A 22,631-nucleotide genomic window follows, 5' to 3' on the forward strand; every position below is an offset into this window, starting at 1 on the left:
CGAGATGACTTTTACTTCAACAAAGAAAAATGTGATGGCTATTTGGAGTGGAATATACAAAAGTATACAAAGATAGAAAATGGGTACATAGCATGGAGATGGTATGGTGTGCAGATGGGACAGCGGTGGCGAGGAGGGATCAAACCTAATCAAGATATACTATTGCTTTATGAGTTGCTTGAGCGTTTTTCTTGTTGCAGCTTTTGAAGGTGTTGGCGATGGGTTGGTTATACATCTCACGAATATCATCCACGATATTGGTGTCGTTGAGCAAATGAGATATTCTGCAGTGTTCGGATTGTGGTAGAATATCCAACTTGTTCAATATGCGCAAAGGATGCAAGATTCCAGCACTTGGTACAGTACGTTCAAAAATCGAAACTGCCTCTTCAATTGTAGAAACGCGAGCCCACTCTGTTGTCGATATATGGCTAAACTCCTTTGTGCTTTCCAGGATCGTCAATGCCGCCTGTCGATGGTGAGATGTGAGGTGCCTCGATATGACTAAATTCAAGACCAATGACGCCAAGCTCGCCTTGTCCTTGTATTTTGATCGTGCCCTGGCTGTGTGATGATCGATAGCCAAGGGATGTGTTGGGTAAAATCCTGCATCTGAGAATGATTGGCTGTTGTAGCTCCACAGACGTGCCGAATCGTGCTTGCAATAATTGCGTAGATATCGTTGTGATGTTACAACAGAAGCCGGTGATCGGCGTACTAGAACCTCGTACCCTTAATGCTTGAGAATACTCGCCATGGATTTTGGAACAACCGGGCCCAAGAATGCTTGCTTCTCATTGGATGATCGTTGACCACAATAAGCAGCCATGACCAGATACTCAACAGGGCCCCACCGGATGACCAGTTCGTTCCATCGATCACGATACTGAGTCTTTTCGATCACGACTGCCTCAGGGTTTGTATATCCATCATGGTCACCTCCATTCATTGCACAATGGTCATGTGGGTTATTGATGAGATAGGCGTCGATGCATGTTCGCTGAAGATGATTAGATACTGTCGTAGTCTTAACCACAATAGGCACCAATGAGCACACCAAGTGACGATAAAGCGATGAAGTGAGCTACATAGATGAATGCATGAGTACCCTCATTTTGGTGATCACATAATAAAGACTATCCTTGAGACTTACCAAAGGTCATTGATGACGATATGAATACAAGTAGGGAGGAAGGGTGTATGATAGTGTTGGTGACAACAGTCCTCTTTATATGTGAGTGGGCGTTGTCATGCGTGGTTGATCAAACTGATAAAGTGGTCCAGAGAATCGTTGTCATGATGAATCGAACTGATGAAGCGGTCAAGCGTCTTGGAGTACTGAGTCGAAATGATGGAAAACCACAGCTGATAAATCCACCTGCCACTTGAAACGTGATTTTTTGTAGGTGACATAAGCATGTCCCCATCCAAGGTGTCCTTATCCTTCAACATACACCAAAGGTCTTCATTTCAATTTCACCATCACCGTCGTTGTCACCGTTTGTCACTGAGGAAGAGGAATGAGGGGTGACATCATCGAGTGTGAGACGAACACGCTTGGCGGGAGGTACCGAAATCGAGGTAGGAGACAACGAGGAGGAGGAAGACGAAGAACAAGAGACAGAGGAAGAAGTGCAAGCAGCAGCAGCAGCAGCAGCAATAGCAATAGCAGTAGCCGGAGTATGGTCACGACATCATTGAGACATCAGCAAAAGAAGTACAGTATCACGAAGAGTATTGCTGTCGAATGGCCCAAAAGGTACATATTGGGAGTCGAACCCGAAGAGATGATGATGATGATGTCTACAGCTGCATCGCTTGACCAAAGACCTATTCAACAAAAGCACCATCGTCATTAGTACACATACATAGTAAACGCCCTTTCCATTGTTTTCATTACACCTGCCTCTTGCATATCCATAAAGATCCATCGTTGTTGGTTACTGGAAACCGCAAAGCATGGAGGTGTTGTTGAGCTGAAACAAAACGCCAAACCAGCCAACGCCTTGAAACCAAACTTGCCCTCTATACAAGCTGACGCGTCAATGGAACCAAGTAGGCTGCAACATTGGACTCTGAATGTACCTGTTGACACCAAGCGTAGAGCGGAAATAGCAACGAACAAGAGGAAGCAATGATATCGCCATGGCTACCACGCTCATTCCTCAGCACTTGGACACACTCACTCCCTGACAATGCATGTTCAGAACTACATTAATACCTCACAGCCAACAAGAGCACTCTTCTATAATACATTACCTTGATTGGAATGTCGTGAATGGGGTAAAAGTAGAGGTGGGAGAAAGAGAAGAGAAGCGTTGTGTCAAGTCGTGGAGCTGCCGTCCCCCAAGTTTAAATCCCCCTACTGCTACAGTATTACACTGAGGCCACTCAATGACCCCACACACACCATCCACCCATCATGATCATCACCCCCACGATAGACAACAGGTACACGTAAATAAAAGAAATGATCCTCACGTATAGCAAAAGGGTGTGTGTCATTTTACACTTTACATGATAATGATGATCCCACAGCAGCCATTGCTTTACTACCAAGGTTAGCTCGGATCAAGAAAGTTGAATGATGGGCATGCTTGGCTGGAGCAGGACAATCGTTCACATGCAGTGGATTGGGCAACAAGGTGAATGGGAGAATGGGTTATTAGCTGGCATTTTAGGAACTATTCCTAAATAGTGTACAAGAATCATGCATCGCCTGTGCTGAATGACTCAAGTTCCACAAACACGCCCTCTGCATCTTTTGCTCTATTATAGTCATACTACTTTACATCAAACAAAGACCACTTCTCATATAGCATCACGCTTACAAACATAAAGACGCTTGTGTCTCCGAACTTTACAATCAAATGTGGGGTTTTTATTAGAGCAATGTGCTCGGCTTGGCCAACTGCACCTTGTGTGAAAGTTCCACGTTCATCATGGGCAATCCCAGATTTCGCAATGTCGCCACCAGCCAAACTGGATCTGGGGGACGACCTCTTCGACGACGACGACCAAAAAATATTTTTTAGGCTGTTTGCGACATTGAACGCGAAACTTTCACACAAGGTGCTGTTGTCCAAGCCGAGCACATTGCTCTATTCAAAACCCCACGTTTCATTGTAAAGTTTGGAGATACAGGCACCTTCATGTTTGTAAGCGTGATGCTATATGAAGAGTGGTCTTTGTTCATTGTCAAGTAGGTGGACCCTGGCAGAGCAAAAGATGCAGAGGGACCTCTTTGGGTAACACAGCTACGTTTGCATGACTGGAAGGATGGAAGGATGATAATGTATAGTATTGACAATAGCCCATACTGTCGTATTATGAGGTACAAGGTAGCAGTAGTATTTGATCTCAGCCAATCACAGTCATTTTATATACAACACAGGGGCTATTGAATAAACATGGACCTTCTTTTCTTGTTGAGTCTCACTGACGTATAACGTTACCCATCTCGAATATCACATTTTTTTCAGTGAATACTACTATTAAGCAACATGTCTTCCCCTGTCGCCAACAACAACAACAATAACAACAACGACGCTGTCAACAACAACAGCAACAACGCTAATGCCGGTAACAACAACGGCAACAACGCCAATGCCGGTAACAGCAACGGCCATGACAACCGTCACCATGACAACAACAACCCTCCCAGCACCCCACGTAGGGATTCAGTTGTTTCTCTTGACCCTGAGGATGAGCGTAGCTCTGCTAGCTCCAAGCCTCAGCCTATGGAAGGCGTTGAGCTGACCGGTTCTGCAGCTTCTCGCTACGCTGATCCTATGGTTGCGGGACCTCAAACTCTTGAGAAGTTGCGTTCCCAACTAGGTGAACTAGTGATGAAGCAGACTGCTTTGTCGGGGCAACCTGGCAATACGGATGAGTTGAAAAAACTGTCCTTGCAGCAAAAGGACTTGGTCGATCAAATTGCTATTTTGGAGGCCTCTCTCAAAGCGCTGCAGTCTTCAGCTGAGCTCGTAAAAGAGAAGAGTACCATGACTACTCGCCAGGTGCCCGAGTTCGCTGTCAAAGGCGTCACTGATTGCACTGGTGTCAAGAAGCCATTCAAGAGTGTGGATGCGTTCTTGAGCTATTTCAAGAAAATTCTCGAGACGAACAAGTCCAACCCTGATACTGAATGGTCCCATTGGCTCAAGCTCTCTTTCGATCATGAATATGAGGTATGGTATGAGAGTGAGCTCACTGGCAAGGACCTCAATTGGGATGGTGTTTGCCGGGTCGTTCGTAAGCGCTTTGTGTCTCAAGACAGCCGCGTGAGGAAGGCCATTGAGGTGTTTAACAGCACCATGAAGGATAAGGAGTCAATGCAGCAGTATGGCATGCGTTTCAAAATTTGGTTCGTGAAGCAGGTTTGTCCAACTGTGATGTTCTTGCGATGTTGTTTTTGCTTTCTTTGCCAGGTCGTTTGCAGGACAAGGTGATGATGTCATTTTGTGCGAAGCCTGGTAATGAAGATCGATTGCCAACAAAGCTCGAAGAAATCATCAAGCTGGCGAATTCTTTGTCTTTGCCCAAACGCTCTCATGATGATACGGAGCACGAGTCTCGTTCTTTCGTCAAGAAGTATAGAAGAGACCAACCCACAGGTAAATATTACTGTGATCATCATGATGGCAAGTGTAACCATAGGTCCCATGAGTGTCCTTTGTTGAACGAGCCCATTGAAGAGGGCAAAAAGAAGTGCTATTACGCACATCATGAGTTTCAGTCTGGGCACAATTGCCGGGCTAGACGCCTTGCTTTGCAAAACAAGAGCCGTGGGGAGCGCAAGCATCACCACAACAGCCGCCAAAATGGTGATGCCAAATACAAGGTAAACACTATGCGGGCTGACAAGGCTGAACATGGCGAGGCTAATCCCACATTCAATCATCCTGGTGATGTAGCCATGAACGACGATGAGGATTTGATCCCACTTGAAGTCCTTCAAAGTGTGGATGAAGACATTGACATGGAAGCTCGCAGTAAGTTTTTATGCACAGCTCAGTTGAATGTTAATCCATACGTACTAAAGACACCCATTTTGATCCAGAGTAGTCGCTGCCTTGGTCTTGTAGACACTGGAGCTGAAATATCTGTGATCAATAAATCATTGTGTGATGAAAACAAATGGTCTTATACTTCGGTGTCGGGTGACATTATGTATGCTGGCAAGGATCATTCCGTTAAACGTATTGGAATTACGGAGCCTTTACGCATTAGATATAATGGTCGCACACTATTTCATCGTTTTGAAGTCATGGAGTTGGGACACTACAACGTGATTTTAGGTTTTGATTTGTTACCCAAGTTGGGCATTGCCTTACAAGGAGTTGCGGTGAAATGGGATGATCAAGTTGACCACAATGTGCCTGATCCATCGGTGCATGATAGCTACAAGAATCTCAAGCCCAATGACTCACCGGCTGGTACTCCTGAAGAGCATGGTAAATTCTTGCGTGCTATACAACCTACATTAGAAGCAAATGCCAAGATCTCGAAATGGTCATTTTGCAACATCGCTGAGTCCGTAATCAGGTTAGAGCTCACCGATGATGTAGCGTCGTGGCATCGGCAATATCCCTTACCATATGCGCTCAAGCCAACCATTGATGCCACAATTCAAAAGTGGATCGAGGAAGGAGTGATCATGCGTGCACCTGAAAACACGGCATGGAATAGCCCACTCACTTTGGCTGACAAGAAGGACGCGCAAGGTAATAAGGTAGGTAAGAGATTGTGCTTGGATCCCAGACACATCAATCGTCATTTGAAAGATGATCGTTATCAATTGCCAACCATCAAGGAGATCTTTCACGATTTGAGAGGTGCTACCGTTTTCACAACATTGGACTTGACAAACGCGTTCCATCGGTTTAAGATCCATGAAAACGATAGGCACATTACGGCCTTTACATACGATAGGCGTCAATACGTGTTTAGGGGTTGTCCTTTTGGACTTAAGCCCATCTCTTCAAAGTTTCAACGGGTGATGCACATTATCTTTTATGACATGTCCTTTGTACGTACTTTTGTGGATGACATCATTATCTTCTCAAAGGATTTGTCGTCGCATACGCAGCATGTGCAATACGCTATTGATGCATTGACCAGAGCCAACTTGATCTTAAACGAGAAAAAGTGTCACTTTGCACAACGCTCGGTTTATTTGCTTGGTTTTTGTATCTCGAAACATGGTATTTCGTTGGATCCAAGAAAAGTAATGAATGCTTTGGATTGGCCTTTGCCGACTACAGGCAAAGACATTCAACGATTTATGGGTCTTGTGACGTATTTCAAAGACCATATCTGTAATCTTTCAAAAATCAGTGCTCCTCTCCGTGCTTTGATGCATACTGGCTCTCTCACGAAAGTATGGACTGCTGAGCATACGATGGCTATACGAGCTATTAAGCAGGAGTTGGCGAAGAACGTCTTATTGCATTTTCCCAATTTGGATGAACCATTTTATGTGGCTACAGATGCATCGAATCATGGCATTGGTGCAGTTTTATTCCAAAAACTTAAGGGCAAGGATTGTATTATCTCGTTCATGGCAAGGGCTCTATCGAAATCTGAGCGTAATTACTCCACCACAAAACGCGAGTTGCTAGGTATCGTATTTGCCTTGCAGAAGTTCCACCCATATCTTTGGTCCAATCCTTTCACGATCTACACGGATCACAAAGCCTTGACTTACCTCAATACGCAAAAGTTGGCAAACTCTATGATGCTGAACTGGTTTGACGTGCTGATGGATTATCAATTTGATATCATTCACTTGCCTGGTATTGAGAATGTCTTACCTGATCAACTTTCTCGCCTGTTCACTCCCGATGAACACCATGAGGGGGGAAAGATCGAGGATGCAAAAGACTCCAAGAGCTCCAAGTTGAGAACCGGCAAGCTATACACACATGATAAGCGGTGTATTTTCCATGTGAGAGTGCTCAATAGAGTACCTACAGATGTGATAACTCCACCAGAAGAAGAACGTCCCTATGAGCTTGAGCGTGCACATATGACTATAGGTCATGCAGGAGCTGAGCACATTGTAAGGTATTTGCGTCGCGAAGGAATCTATTGGTCCAAGCTCCCAGAAGATGCACTAGAGGTGGTAAAGAAGTGCCCTGATTGTCAGAAGAACAATATCACACGTAAAGGATACCATCCATTGCGTCCCATCTATGCATACATACCAGGTGACCATTGGGCTATCGATCTCGCAACGTTCAACAAGACATCCACCAAAGGTAACAACTTCTTGCTGGTGATGGTCGACGTGTGCACAAGGTTTTGCATTCTACGTGCATTGCCCAACAAGCAATCAGATACGATAGTCGAAGCACTGGTGCAGATCTTTTGTGATTTTGGCATACCTCGTGTCCTCCAATCGGACAATGGCAAGGAGTTCAAGAACACTATCATGAAGAAGCTCGTTGAGAGTCTAGGCGTACACCATCGGTTCACAACACCTTACCACCCAAGAGCGAATGGCATTGCAGAGCGTTGGGTACAGAGCGCGACTGATGTCATACGTAAGAAGATTGAGGGTGCTGGCAATGACTGGGACTATTACGTTCCGAGTACACAACTTGAGCTGAACATGCGTGTAGCCAAAAGGTTGAACACACCTCCTTTTTCGCTTATGTTTGCAAGAGATATGAACGCATTCAGAGATTATCGGAAGAAGGGCGAAACGTCGTCGAAACCAATGTCGCACGATGAGTTGGTGGAGAGATTGCAGTATATGCAGGATATCGTGTTCCCAGCGTTGAAAGACAAAGTGGAAGCGTATAACCAAGCCATGACCGATAAATTCAACTCAACGCACAAGTTGATTGATTTTCCTGAACAAAGCCACGTCATGGTCCGGGTGCAATCACGAGGCAGTAAACTCGCACCAGCATTTGAAGGACCTTATACGGTGTTACGTAAGACTGAAGGTGGCACCTATGTGTTGCAGGATGAAACAGGTGCGTTGATGGCAAGAGATTATGTTCCTTCTGAGCTCAAGCTTATATCACAAGATGAGGTCGTACCTGTCGATGAGCTATATGAGTTGGAAGCTATTATCAACCATCGAGGTAAACCTGGCAGACGCCAATATTTGGTACGATGGAAAGGATATGGTCCAGAGGATGATCAATGGCTAGACCCTGATGCTTTCACAGATCCTGCCTTTATTATGCAATACTGGAATAGACGCAATGAAAAGGAGGAGGATTCACCTGAAATTGACGAGAATGGTAAAGCTGTCATTAGGAAAAGGAAAGCAAAGGTTGATGAACAAAACGTGCGACGAAGCAAGCGTGTCAAACGCTCGTCGGCATGAATGCCATATATGATGTCCCATGCGTAGCGATGACTTTTCCCCCTTTTTTTCCCACAGGGTTTTTGGTCGGGTTTTTATGTCGGAGCATTACACGCATTTCACTACGCCTTGGTACACTTCTCATACCCACATACACACACATCCATATCATATACTCACGTATACTTCAATCCGGTGGGGGGCAATGTCGTATTATGAGGTACAAGGTAGCAGTAGTATTTGATCTCAGCCAATCACAGTCATTTTATATACAACACAGGGGCTATTGAATAAACATGGACCTTCTTTTCTTGTTGAGTCTCACTGACGTATAACGCTACCCATCTCGAATATCACACATACATTGCGAGCTAACAGCAATTTCCTCACAATCGGCACTGTTGTCCACTCTATGACATGTGAGCGATTCTTCTCCTCCAGACATTCGTTTCCTTGATTCAATTATCTTGATCCGAGCTGATTTGGCTGAGCTACGGTCAAAGAGAGATGACATCGATCCATACATCAGCATACATTCGAATGTCTCAGCTCATTAATCCTTGTTCGACCGTAACTCAACCAAATCAGCTCGGATCAAGCTGCTTGAATCATGGAAATGAATGTCTGGAGCAGGAGAATCATTCCCATCACGTGGATTTCGCAACAATGCTGATTGGATAAAAGTGGCGATTAGCTGCCAATGTATGACCTGAAAATGAGGGTTGCGTACCTGTCATGCATGGTCCCTGAAGTCCAAACTTTTTAACCCAGTTACACAAAGAGGTCCCTCTGCATCTTTTGCTCTGCCAGGGTCCAGCTACTTCACAATGAACAAAGACCACTCTTCATATAGCATCACGCACAGAACATAAAGACGCCCATATCTCAAGATTTTACAATGAAACGTGGGGTTTTTATTAGAGCAATGGGCTCGGCTCGGCCAACAGCACCTTGTGTGAAAGTTTCGCGTTCAATGTCGCAACCAGCCTAAAAAATATTTTTTGGTTGTCGTCGTCGAAGAGGTCGACCCCCAGGGTCCAGTTTGGCTGGTGGCGACATTGCGAAATCTGGGATTGGCAAGCTTGATCGTGAAACTTTCACACAAGGTGCAGTTGGCCAAGCCGAGCACATTGCTCTAATAAAAACCCCACATTTGATTGTAAAGTTCGGAGATACAGGCACCTTTATGTTTGTAAGCGTGATGCTATATGAGAAGTGGTCTTTGTTCATTGCCAAGTAGGTGGACCCTGGCAGAGCAAAAGATACAGAAGGACCTCTTTGGTTAACTCAGCTAAAAAGTCAGGACTTCAGGGACAATGCATGAAAGGTACGCAACCCTCACTTTTATGTCATACATTGGCAGCTAATAGCCACTTTTGTGCATTCCCAACTTTTGTGCTTTCTATTGTAGGTGGACGATGCTCCTGCTCTAGACATTCATTTCCATGATTAAAGTAGGTTGATCCGAGCTGATTTGGTTGAGTTACGCTCATACAAGATTACATCGGTTGAGCTACATCGAGCGTGCTTGATGTCCAGAGTGATGTAATCTCTCTTTGACCGCAGCTCAGTCAAATCAGCTCGGATCAATCTACTTTAATCATGGAAATGAATGTCTAGAGCAGGGGCATCGTTCCCATGCAGTGGATCTCGCAACAATGATGATTGGATAAAGTGGCCATTAGCTAGCAATACATGCCTGTTCCTAGATGATCCATAAAGTAATTATACATTGACCCTTTCATTCATGCAAAGTAGCTGAGTTACACAAAGAGGTCCCTCTGCATCTTTTGCTCTGTCAGGGTCCAGCTACTTCACAATGAACAAAGACCACTCTTCATATAGCATCACGCACAGAACATAAAGACGCCCATATCTCAAGATTTTACAATGAAACGTGGGGTTTTTATTAGAGCAATGGGCTCGGCTTGGCCAACAGCACCTTGTGTGAAAGTTTCGCGTTCAATGTCGCAACTAGCCCAAAAAATATTTTTTGGTCGTCGTCGTCGTCGTCGAAGAGGTCGACCCCTAGATCCAGTTTGGCTGGTAGCGACATTGCAGAATCTGGGATCGGCCACGATCGACTTCATAGTTTGACACAAGATCGCTTTCACTCCGCTGAGCAACATGGTTCTATTAAAGACCCCACGTTTCATTGTAAAGTTTAGAGATACAGGCACCTTTATGTTTTACATATGCTGTAAGCGTGATGCTATATGAAAAGAGTTCTTTGTTCATAGTAAAGTAGATAGACTCAGATAGAGCCAAAGATGCAGAGGGGCGTGTTTGTGTAACGGAGCCATTTTGCATGACTGAAATGGCCAATGTATAATATCATATACACTATCTATGATTGGCAGCTAACAGCTACTTCCTCCCAATCCCAACTTTTGTTCATTGTGTGACAGTGGATTTATGCTCCTGCTCCAGACATTCATTTCCATCATCCAAGCTTCTTGATCCGAGCTGATTTGACTGAGCTACGCCCAAACAAAGAATACGTCAATTCTTGAAAGACAGACCCTGCGAATGTCTCCGTCTTTCAAACTTTTGGACGCTCCCATTCCAAATTTTCAATTGAAGCATGAGGTCTTTATTAGAAAAAGTTGATCAGCATGTTCGAGAGTACCCTTCTGACCAATTTTCAAGTTGGAAGTGGGCAACTTCGGGGCGGTGGACCGTCCGCTCTTTTGTACCCGTTATCCACCATTTGGACCACCCCGCATTCAAGACATTCTTAATGAAGTGTATAATTTTTAAATGAATGAAGTTGATCAGCATGTCCCAGAGAACCTTCTGACAAAGTTTCAAGTCCAAAGTGTGGAATCCCATGATAGTACATACTATTTCGATAAATCATGAATCCGGCGCTGACTTCCATTTCCGACTTACATAGTAAGCCCCACATTGCACCCTCCCATTCAATATTTTCAAATGAAACGTGAGGTCTTTTTTAGATCAACATGATCAACATGTCCAAGAGCATCTTGTGTGAAAGTTTCAGGTTCAAGAGGGGCAATCCCATAATCAAGTTTTAACTTGCAGTCTTCAAGGAGGTGTCTCACAGGTCAACCTACTTTAATTTCCAGCTCTTCCACTCCTACTTTATCTTCTTTCCCTCCCATTCTCAACAGTTGGCCCAATCAAGTACAACTACTTCTTGTGAACGATTGTCCTGCTTCAACCCATCATGTCGATCCTACAACTCTCTTGATCCGATTGTCTTCGGCTGAATGGCACGTGCATGGCGTGTACACAGCCTTCTTGTCACTCTTCTACAACACACGAGTCTCTTGACACAACACACGCTCTTGCACATTTCTCTACCACGATCAAGCGTCCATTCCAGCAAGGTCTTTACTCCATTGTCTCAAGTCCCTTGCAGCAACTTGCCTTACAGCCCTTGATACGTGCGACAGCAGCAAGCCATTGTATAGAAGCAACTTTATTTACGTGTAGCAACTTGCTTTCAATACATACGAGTTCCTATGGATATGAATTTGGATTTGGATATTGCTTCGTTACATGGGACGGAAGGACTTGGATATATTGGCAGGGTTGGTTCCCTTGGCAACGTGATGTTCAGTTTGGATGATGCCGTATCAACCATCAAGCAATCCAAGCAATCTTCTTCACCTGGTTGAGTTGCGATGGAAAATGGCCAAGAAAGAGATCGACCAACATTCGGATGGGAAATCAAGCGTATTAGCAAATATCAGCCTGCTCTTTGATCAACATTTGGCATTATCATGGTTATGATGGATGGATGGATATGGGTGCGATCAAATGCAGTGATAGGTGTCTTTGAATCGTAAGTGCGGTTACTTGGCATGTTGTCAGCAGGAATGATGTGAAGGTGCTATGACTTTTCTTTCAGAAGCGACCACTCACACAAACATCCTCGAACAGCGTCTTTATTTTATGGAGTTTTGAGTACAGCAAGTGGTTCGTAATAGTGGATGGCCAGCTTGTTCATAGCAGGTCCTGTTTTTATGTATCAACATTCAAGGCTCTTTGTGCAGGCGCCCCATCAATCTATCAACTCCTCACGCATCCCCAACAAGCAATCTATCAGTATTTGTGATATACAGAAATACCCACGCCCACGATCCACATACAAACAAAGATGTTGTCCACCACCGTTTTTCTCTACAACGCATCTCTTTATTCCATCATCACTCACTCTTTGATTGCTGAAACCTTCAAGTCCCTTGGTGAGTATCATGGTGGGTGGCCTTCATCTTTAAGAGATCCATGTGTTAATATGCGTGATAATCTTTAGTGCTTCTTCATTGATACCTTATTTTCATTGTCATTGTTGTCGCTGTGATATTAACTCTTTCATTAAGGTAAAATCTAATCATCTTTGCTTCACGAAGCTTATACTCAGATACTCTTTTAATGTAGCTATCTCTCGAGATGCATCTGCAAGGTTGGATTAGGAGGTCATTCTTCTACTACTGCAACCCGCATGGCTTTCCACATTCATGGGCTCGCACCCTCCTTGGAACACCCTCTTGTTCACATCCTGAAGGCTGAACTCTCTAACGATGATGTATACCGGCTCAAGTATGTGCTTGGATTATCAAGTACTCAAGTACGTAATCTCATTCATTTTTTCCCTTTTTACAGGAAAGTAAGCTGTAGTTCTCAGGCGTTGTCAATGCCATCTGCACGAGTGATTTCTGACGTGCATATACATCTATCCCTTTAAGTAAGAATCTTGTTGAACATGGTGGCATTGTCAACCAAGCCCGGATGCATGACCACAAAGAAGAGACACTGCTGTCCTTTGCAGGGTCTGATTTGAGCGTACACAAGAAAGTATCAAGGTGCAGCATGCAAGGTAAGTCATGGAAGACTACTAGTATGTATGCAACGTTATTGATTTGAGTTCTTTATTATCTTACTTTCCTCTTGTAGCATGAAATTATTGGCATGACGTTGAATGATCGATGTTACAATGGGTCCTGCTGCCATTACAACGCGCACATGATATCAACCAAGCACTTTGTATGGACATCCCTAGACGAACACCAGACCGCAAGCTCGACGTGAAAGAGGTATGCATGGAGTCCATTCATTCAGATTAATGCACTCAATGGGGGTCCTCCTCTTTATGTACCATGACCTTTGACCTTTTATCAATAACCCAGTCTGAACCTAGTAAGTATCAGAACGCTATGCATGTATTGGGGATACATGTTCTAACGACATTTAAAAGTGTACATTGATATATATGAACGAGATGGTGCCTGTACCTCTGTGCTGATGACATTGCAGCCAACAACACATCCAACAAAGTCATGGCAGGCCAACGTTGAATCGTATACAACAAGACATCGACACATCGGCTGCGAGGATTACGAATGCAGGCTGATATCAATGGACGTAATCAGCAAATGTTTGATCATTGAACATCATGACTCAACAACAAGGCGTTGTGCAACCTGTACCATTGGGCATGGATGTCACCATCGTCATTGAAATTTTGTTGTTCATGGCGTTGAACAAGACCGTGCATCAAGCCCTGCATCCTTTTATTCTTCATTGTCACCTGCTGCACCATCATCATCGGCTGCGTCGTTGCCTATTGTTCAGCATCAGCTTGATGATAACATGAAATGCAAGATCATGATGCAATGTTTGGAGCCATTGCATGGACAAGACACCCAACTACGTTCACCACAAGAGGCGGGTATTCTCCACTCCCTTTTTGGAAACAACGATGCGGTCATTGTTATGCCCACAGGCCTGGGTAAAAGCGACATTTTCTTTGCGCCTTTTGTACACCAAGACCTGAAGGCTATCAAGATATCACAGTGGTGATTGTACCACTCATTGCGCTCTTGCATGATTTGCATCGACATACTGAGCAGCACAACACATCAAGCAGCAACCAACTTACGCAGGCATATATATTGAAAATGTTGATTCATTTTTATGCAACTTGAGCCCGATGAAAGCGACGAGGAGATTGACAACAACGTTATAGCAAGAGACGTGTTAAAACAAACGCCCTCGTTGGGTTGTTTCCAATCCCTCAACAAGAGGCAATCAGCATGTGCAACCTCTCAACCTCATAGTGGCCACGCTATCAATACCGGAGACGTACATGGTCCTCATACATGGTATTCACTTATCCAGAGAGCGGGAAGATTATACATGGATGCATTCAAAGAGTGTACCATTTGCAAGCCAAGGACAAGGCGTTTTCAAAAGCGATTTCAGCTCAAGGGTGTGCAAGAAAAAAGCAAGAAAAGCTTCTTTACACCATACTAAGGAAGGTTACTGTCGCGCATTTGCCACAGCATCAGACATCGTTGCCAGCTGAGACTATCACAATGACCCATAGCTATGAAAATGTGGAAGGCTTGAAGATCAACTACACGTCATGTTTTCAGGAATTAATGCAACAGTAAGTTCTCGCATACCTTCATCTATTCAATCGCCACTGAATGTCTTGCATAGGAAAACAAGAGTTCTGGAGCTGCAAACGAACAGAGCTGGATTGAGCATTGTAGCCGATTGCCTCAAGCATTTGCAGCAGCAGATAGCCATTGTATAAATGTAGATCTATGTTCGTGTAGCAACTTGCTTTAATACATGACAATTCTTATACATATGAATATGGTTACATGGGATGGAAGGATCTGGATATATAATAATACATGTGAAAAGAGAGGGTGAGAAAGGGTCTGATTGATTCATTATTGTGTCTTGAGTACATAAAGGCTTCCATCCCATTCTTATATGTTAGATCTTGCCGTTAACACCGTAACAGCTTCTTGGATACATTTGGGAGAGGGAAAATGCCAGCTGCAAACCGCAAGAAAGCACTCTTGATCATCAAGGGACACAACATTGAGCTTATGATTAAGCCTGAAGGCGTGGTAATATTATGTGTCCTACTAGTAGCACTCCCATGGTATTGGAACGGGACACGTTTGGGACGCTGTGTGTGTGTGTGGGGGGGGGGGGTACAAGCATGAATGTGGCCTTTTTGATTTGAATGGCGTATATCAATTTGACAAGCTCTTCTTTTTTCAATAACCGAAAATCACCCAATGGCAAACATACAAGCATTATTACAGTGCTCATCATGAGCGTCAACGCATGTTAAGGAGAAAGCATCCCAAGTTAACGTGATACCTACCACCAAAGCCTGATTACTTAAGAGGGAGCGGGTAGCCACCCCGGTCAAAACCATGCTTACTTTTACCGAATTTAGCGATGGCGAAACACAATGTTTTCTTTGTCAACCGATCACACATTGGTAGTGCTATATTAATTACGAGTACAACAATGCCGAACGTAATACAAATCGGTATGTAACTCGTGGTGCAACAAGCGAGTGTGGGAGACAAATCATGCAATGCTGTCATCTTTTATTCTCTGCTTTTCAACTCTAAGGGAAAAGGGGAGAGACAACATACGCGTCAATGTACTTGAGAAGCGTGAGATTGCCACACCCACACACACAGAGTACCACAAGGACCCTGTTTTCTTTATTATGTGTCCCTTCTTTTATATAACATCAGCTCCACTTTCACACATACATATAAACCTCTATTTTTTTCCACACGATCCATCCTTTACTGCTTTTTTTCACTCACTCTTCCTTATTCATTTCTTTAAACTTTAATCCTTCCTTTACCCCTGAATAATACCACCACGTTCTCATTACTATCATGTTGTTTACAACCATTGCAGCTGCTGCATCCATGTTCATGGTGCTAGGATCACAACCCCAAGGCGTCATGGCTCAAGATGCTGAAGGCTGGTACAAGCAACATCCAGGCATGTCACGTATCGGCCCTGTGAATCAAGAAACGCATCAAATCCTTGATGAATTTGGTCGTACACGCTTCTTCCATGGTACCAATGTCGTCATGAAGGAACCTCCATGGTATCGTCCTTCTGAATGGGTGCCTGGTACGTCGTCTTTTGGTACCAAGGATGTTGAAAACATGCATGACTTGGGCTTGAATGTGGTGCGTTTGGGCCATAATTGGGCTGGTGCCGAACCTGTTCGTGGCGAATACAACCAAACCTTTTTGGATATCATGAAGCAACAAACCAAGCTTGCCGAAGAGCACGGTCTTTATGTTTTGGTGGATGTTCATCAAGATGTCTTGGCTCGTCAATTCTGTGGTCAAGGTGTACCTGATGTAAGTGTTTATTGATATCATCATAATGGGGGTATCTACGTAAGTATTAACGTATGTACATGTACAATAGTGGTTTGTCAAAAAGGACTGGGTAGCCGATTGGAAAATGTTTCCTTATCCTCAAAAGCTTAAGCCTTTCCCTGTGGATGAGAATGGCCTCCCTACACCAGAATCCCTTTGTAGCACCATTGACTGGGCACTGAGCTATACCAATGTCGCTGTCGGTAATGCTTGGGGTCGTCTTTATAACAATTACGATGGATTGGGTGATGCATTTGCTGCTTATTGGAAAAAGTTGGCATCGCAATACGTGGATACGGTGAACATTGTCGGCTATAATTTATTGAACGAACCATGGGTGGGTGATACTTGGGCTGATCCTACATTACTTGTTCCTGGTGTTGCCGATCACAAGGTGATGGAAGGTCTTTGGAATCGAGCAGCCAAACAAATCCGCACCGTTGACAATGACACGTTGATTTGGTTTGAAGGTGCTACGTTGGATGTGTTGTCCGGATTCAACAATGTGCCTTTGGGTGATGGATCCAAAACCGTGCAATCGTATCACTATTACGCTCCTCCCCAAGTGGGATCCATTTCCAACACCATCAAGAATCGCCACAAGGATGATGCTCGGCTCAAGACGGCAAGTGTGTTGACTGAATTCACGTTCTGGATGGGCGATGATAAGCAAATGAGCAACTTGGCAGAAGCTGTGAAGGCCACGGATGAGCAAATGGTGTCCTGGATTGGATGGGCATATGAAAACTTGTACAACGGCACAACGGGTGAACCTTATCCTGTATTGGCAAAGCATTATAGTCGTGCGTATCCCACAGCCGTGGCTGGTACTCCCAAGAGCTATAGCTTTGATGAAGACTCTGGCACCTTCAAGTTGACATTCACCAGCGATCCCAATATCGATGCTCCCACTGAAATCATGCTTCCTCCTCCCACATTCCCTAATGGATACAGTGTCCAAGTGTCACCAGAGAATAGCGTCGTTCAACATACTCCTGATAAGCGTACCTTGGCCTTGTTCACTGCCGATAACCTCAAGGATGCCACTGAAATCTCTGTCACCATCACACGAAAGTGATCTTAGCCTATCCATCCCATCCCATCCTCATAGTCTCATTATGATTCTCTATATAAACTTACTTGTATAATGTGTATCTTGAACGCCCTCCATAATGGATCAAAGCATCAGTCGCCTATCTCGCTTTGAAACACACGCGTCAAACAGCCAACATTAGCACCTCTGGAATCTCAATAGACGCCGCATTCAGGTCGAGCGATTGCTTACAAGTCGTCGTGTACTCTAAGCGATTCCCATGTCAATGCTGGCAAATAGTAGTAGTAGTACACTAGGAGTGGAGTAGATAAGAAAGGGGGAAGGGAATACATCCGCGTTTATTTGGACTTTTTATTTGTTTCAAACTTGATAATCCTGTTCTTATCCACAACTTCTACAACATCATCATGGAATAATTGTAGACGTCCAAGCTCTTTCTCAAGTTGCTTTACACGAGCATCGGCCTCCTTGTTCTTTAACAATGCTTCCAACTTGGCTTCCAACTCCTCATTTCTTTCCTTAAGATACTCAATATAATCTCCTGCATCGTCAAGGACCATCTGCTTGGTTGGCTTGGCCTTGCTTTTGCGATCGGGGGGCATCAGTGCTTCCAGGCGGAAGAGTCCTCGGTGGAAGATTGCTTGTTGAACTTGCGACTTTTTGACATCCTTTGTGACTCCTTTAAGATCTTGGCTATGTATGTAGAATGTACAACGACGACGATGAGATATGGGACGTAAAAGTGATTTAGTACAAGACTTTACAGGTCAAATTTATGGGCATTCTCATGATCCAGCTGCTCCCAATAAGCAAAATCAGATGAGTTGTATACAGAGGACGATACCGAAGAAGCGGAAGACATGATAATAGTAATCAGGGAGAAAAAGAGCGAAGAATAAAGTTCATGCGTGCGGGTTTTTATGGACGTGTGCTGTGTGTGTGGTCAATGTGCTTCCATAAAAGGTATACAAGCCCATGGGTTTGTCACGCGAATAAGGTGCTTGAGCCCTCACGCCTTAATTTTCTCCTGGATACTCACTTGCATGAAAATTGGGCCTTTTAGTAAAATGAAAAAAAAATCCATCGAGGCGAAACCATTCCTCTACTCTTTGTATGCAATTATAAGCAAAAGGAGGGTGATGTTGAGCTTTCACGTTTTCTGTTACACACACAGGTTCTGTAAACCAATGAACATGTAAAGGATTAGTGAATTGGGTAATGCATTATAGTTTCAAACGCAAAATCTCAAGAACAGCATTACTTTGGGTGGATCATCCGCAGCATACCCTGATGGGGGTTAAGTCCAGACTCACTCTTTGAAAAGACTTTATACCAAGCAAGGTAATCCATGGATACCAAGAATGATGGTTGCCATGGCAATGATGGCGCGCAGTAATAGCCTCCTTAACCGACAATGATAATGATGCATCATGATATGTGTGTCAATGAATTTGAATTTCCTTTATGGTGGATTTGAGATAGTAGCAAAAAGAGGAATGGCATGGGAGTACTTTTGGGATATATACATGTTGAATAGAGAACGAGATCATCATCTGTACAATATGGAAGAAAATATTGAATATGGAGCAAAAAGAAAAGGATGAGGAGGGAACATGGTGGGGGGGGACGAGATGATATTGGGTGTGATTCAAGTTGACATACCAGGCTTACAGAAATGGGTCAACTGGCTGGTAGTGCTGGTGGTGGTAGTGGTCGTGTTTTTGACAGCAGCAGTCGGCGTAGCAAAATAAGGGTGGTGGTCGGGTCGGCGATAACAATCATGCAGCCAACCTGTCGTAGTAGCATGCTGATCTTGACGAGTATCCAGTGAAGGAGGAAGAGGTTCTGCTTCCATTTGTTCCTGGTGATGAACGTCGTTGTCATGAATATGGAGCTCATCGAGACACGTATTCAACCATTCTTGTTCAAGCACACCGTCAACCTCGATCTTGTTGATCGTGTGGACATTCTGCAACGTATTGGTGATCAAGACACTTTTGCGTAGATCCTGATTGGAATGAGCCAACTTGGCATGTGAGAGACCGCGAATATATTCCATAGTGATGTTGAACGTATACGCGTTGCTGTCTTGAAGGTCTTGAGTGAGCCCCGTTGTCATAAAATGCAACGAACAAAAGAAAAGAAAAAGATGGGGGGAGGTAACCGCCGACTCTACTTATAGCCCACTTGCATGACATTGTTGACTGCTATCTATACAACAACACTCGCCTATGTGTGTATTCATCATTCCCAAATCACTATTACTATACGTACCTTGCTGCTGCGGACTATGACAACTGCGCATGTTGGTACCACACACACACTCTCTCTCTATTCATCACTCCTCCTTATCCATCACCGCCACCAAAGGAGGATACCCATAAGGATACTATAACAAAAGACTTTGCCAAATTGGGGGGGGGGACGTAATCACATCATCGATAGCATTGCGAATTGTTTGTCTTTTAGTGATTGAAAGCAATAATGACATTTTATTTTTCCGGGGGGTTGGGAAAGCAAAAGGAAGAAAAAAATGGAGAGAGAGAGAGAGAGAGAGAGAAAGAGAAAACACAAATATCCGGGGGGAGAAAAAGTTTAAGATGCACGATGGCTGCAAGAGGCTGCTGTTGCTGTTGTCTGAGTGGATGGACCTTAATCGCACACAAAAGTGAAATTCATATAGACACATCACACACGCATACAAAAAAGAATCAGGCCACTTTGCGGCGGAACAAGAATTGCCCTAACAACGCTGCCGAAATGTTGGCTGATTTTATCGATCGTCAGACATTTATCCTTTCTTTCTTTCCACACTCCTCGTTGACCACTCTCGACCCACTCTTTATTCCTCTTTTTTACATTTCGCTGCTATGGATTCATTTGATTTGTTTTTCTGCAATGATAATGCCGAATTTTTGAACGACACATGGCCTGAAAACCTTTGGCTACCACCTCCTATGGGTAAAGAAGCATGAATGAGCCATACACACTATTGCACAGGTCCCTATTAACGCTTGTTGCCATGAATAGAGAAACCCGCAACACCACCTACTTCTCCCCAGCAGAAACCAAAAAACAACACAGCCCACAACATCATTGAACGGCGATACCGGAACAATATCAATGATCGCATCAGTGAGCTCAAAGATGTGGTTCCTGCCTTACGCCATGCCAAAGTAGGCAAGAAGCGAAAGGCAAGCAGCAGCAGCGATCCTGATGAACAAGAGGAATACATTGATGGCGTTGCAGTGGCAACCAAGCTCAACAAGGCCACCATCCTCAAAAAAGCGACCGATTACATTCACCATCTCAAATACACCAACGACCAGTTGCAGCAAGAAAATGTCTTGTTGCAGCAATGTCTACAACGGTTGCCAGGAGGATCATCCGCCTTTACACAATTCCAAGCATATAAGCTGCAGCAGCAACAACAACAACAGCAACCCACGTCTACTACGACGACTTTACCATTTGCCACAGCATCATCATCATCGTCATCATCATCATCCTCACCATCCGTTTCTACTACCACTTTTATGGCACTCTTTTTGTGCATGTCATTTTCCCTTCCTGGTAGTCAATCCGCCAACCACACTGCAACTAGCACCGTGCCATCGGATGGTGGCAGTGGTGGAGGTGGAGGTGGTCTTTCAGTGATGCGATTGTTGTTGCTTATCCTCATTGGATTATTTTTACTTTTCCCACACCATTCGCACAAGCACAAAGAACACCCAAAATATACTGATACCCTTCCTCAACGCTTTTTACCATGGCATGTGTTCCTTCAAGTTTTACGTCTTGTCATTCGGCACATGGTGGGCGTTGATATTCATAGCACAACGCCATCGTCACAAGAACCCAGCTGGCTGGATACTTGGATTCACAATGACAATGATCCTGATGACGACCATGATGATGATGATGATGCAAGCCATAGCAACAACAACAACAAGAAGGAAAGCCAATTGGCCCGTGTGTATGTATGTGTCCGCATGATTAATTTAGCCGAGACGATGGATGCAGTTGACATGGTGCAAGTGTATGCAACAGCTGCTTTACGCATTGACCCAGTCTCAAGATGGATAGCACGTTACTTGTGGCGACTTGCCATGTATGAAATGACCGAAGACCATCCTTTGCACTCCTTGACATGGGATGTTCACCATCAAGCGGATGATGATGCCATGTTGGATACGATGCTCGATTCTCAAGCGTGGGCTGAGACATTGGCTCATACACGACCCACATTACAGCGTCTTGCGAGTCTTCATTTACTTGATAATCTTCGTACAGAATTTGCTCGACTTGTTATTTCCATCACATCACCACCCACATCGACGACCACGCATCCTTTCCATCCTCTTTTAATGGCAGCCACTTCTTTATCATCATCATCATCATCTACGACAACAACTACATGGCTTGCTGCTGTTGGTGTAGCTGTGGAAGCATTATGGCGATCCGATGCGAGTCAAGCACATGAAGCCATTGCACTGGTTCAAAAAACGGCGCGAACGACACTAGGTCACAAGATGGTCCATATGCTTTCAGGGGCTATGGCGATGATTGATGATGGCGAACAACATCAAGATGATACCGAAACAGCCGTACAACGACTCCTTGAAGCAGAAGCGACACAACAGTATATGAAACGTGTCGTACGACGACGTCGTGTACAAGGCCTTGATAGTGAAGTCCTTGCCTTGGCAGAGTTTGTTGTATGCCTTGCTGGTTTACAAGCATGGATCGATGTTTGGCGACATCATGCATGGGCAGCTTCACATGTTAAGGATTTATCACTTACTTTGCGCCGTATGATGCGTTGCTCATCCCTTGAAAAGTTACCTACCCATCAAGTGCTTGTGGATCGTCTCTCACGTCTCGGCAATTTCGCTGGTCATCCCGTGGATGATGACGAAGAAGAAGATGATGATGTGGATGAACAACAACTCGATTGTCATGCTGATAAAGCCATCGCCATCTTACATGGTTTCATCTAGTATGTAGCAATTCTAGTCCTTTTTTCTTTTGACGTATATAAAAATGTGTACTATAACATCAT

The 22,631-nt window shown here is 44.3% G+C and overlaps 6 protein-coding genes across 6 annotated transcripts; 3 read left to right on the forward strand and 3 right to left on the reverse strand.

The window, feature by feature from the left end:
• Positions 1 to 145: 145 nt before the first annotated feature.
• Positions 146 to 949, reverse strand: O0I10_005729 (uncharacterized protein; the record flags this gene model as incomplete). The annotated part of the gene is made up of 2 exons (XM_058485767.1): positions 146 to 717; positions 814 to 949. 2 exons carry the CDS (start codon positions 947 to 949, stop codon positions 146 to 148), a joined length of 708 nt encoding a protein of 235 aa, XP_058343602.1.
• Positions 950 to 3,503: 2,554 nt separating this feature from the next.
• On the forward strand, positions 3,504 to 8,344 carry O0I10_005730 (uncharacterized protein; the record flags this gene model as incomplete). Its single annotated transcript, XM_058485768.1, has 2 exons — positions 3,504 to 4,379; positions 4,472 to 8,344. 2 exons carry the CDS (start codon positions 3,504 to 3,506, stop codon positions 8,342 to 8,344), a joined length of 4,749 nt encoding a protein of 1,582 aa, XP_058343603.1.
• Positions 8,345 to 16,014: 7,670 nt separating this feature from the next.
• On the forward strand, positions 16,015 to 17,593 carry O0I10_005731 (uncharacterized protein; the record flags this gene model as incomplete). The annotated part of the gene is made up of 2 exons (XM_058485769.1): positions 16,015 to 16,494; positions 16,565 to 17,593. The coding sequence occupies 2 exons, from the start codon at positions 16,015 to 16,017 to the stop codon at positions 17,591 to 17,593; spliced, it is 1,509 nt and encodes a 502-aa protein (XP_058343604.1).
• Positions 17,594 to 17,907: 314 nt separating this feature from the next.
• On the reverse strand, positions 17,908 to 18,431 carry O0I10_005732 (uncharacterized protein; the record flags this gene model as incomplete). The annotated part of the gene is made up of 2 exons (XM_058485770.1): positions 17,908 to 18,262; positions 18,334 to 18,431. The coding sequence occupies 2 exons, from the start codon at positions 18,429 to 18,431 to the stop codon at positions 17,908 to 17,910; spliced, it is 453 nt and encodes a 150-aa protein (XP_058343605.1).
• Positions 18,432 to 19,217: 786 nt separating this feature from the next.
• O0I10_005733 (uncharacterized protein) lies at positions 19,218 to 19,688 on the reverse strand (the record flags this gene model as incomplete). Its single annotated transcript, XM_058485771.1, has 1 exon — positions 19,218 to 19,688. One exon carries the CDS (start codon positions 19,686 to 19,688, stop codon positions 19,218 to 19,220), a length of 471 nt encoding a protein of 156 aa, XP_058343606.1.
• A 751-nt stretch (positions 19,689 to 20,439) lies between these two features.
• On the forward strand, positions 20,440 to 22,569 carry O0I10_005734 (uncharacterized protein; the record flags this gene model as incomplete). The annotated part of the gene is made up of 2 exons (XM_058485772.1): positions 20,440 to 20,530; positions 20,600 to 22,569. The coding sequence occupies 2 exons, from the start codon at positions 20,440 to 20,442 to the stop codon at positions 22,567 to 22,569; spliced, it is 2,061 nt and encodes a 686-aa protein (XP_058343607.1).
• Between the last annotated feature and the right edge of the window lie 62 nt (positions 22,570 to 22,631).

Source organism: Lichtheimia ornata, assembly GCF_029851405.1.
Source record: "Lichtheimia ornata isolate CBS 291.66 chromosome Unknown scaffold00023, whole genome shotgun sequence".
Classification (NCBI taxonomy): Eukaryota; Fungi; Mucoromycota; class Mucoromycetes; order Mucorales; family Lichtheimiaceae; genus Lichtheimia; species Lichtheimia ornata.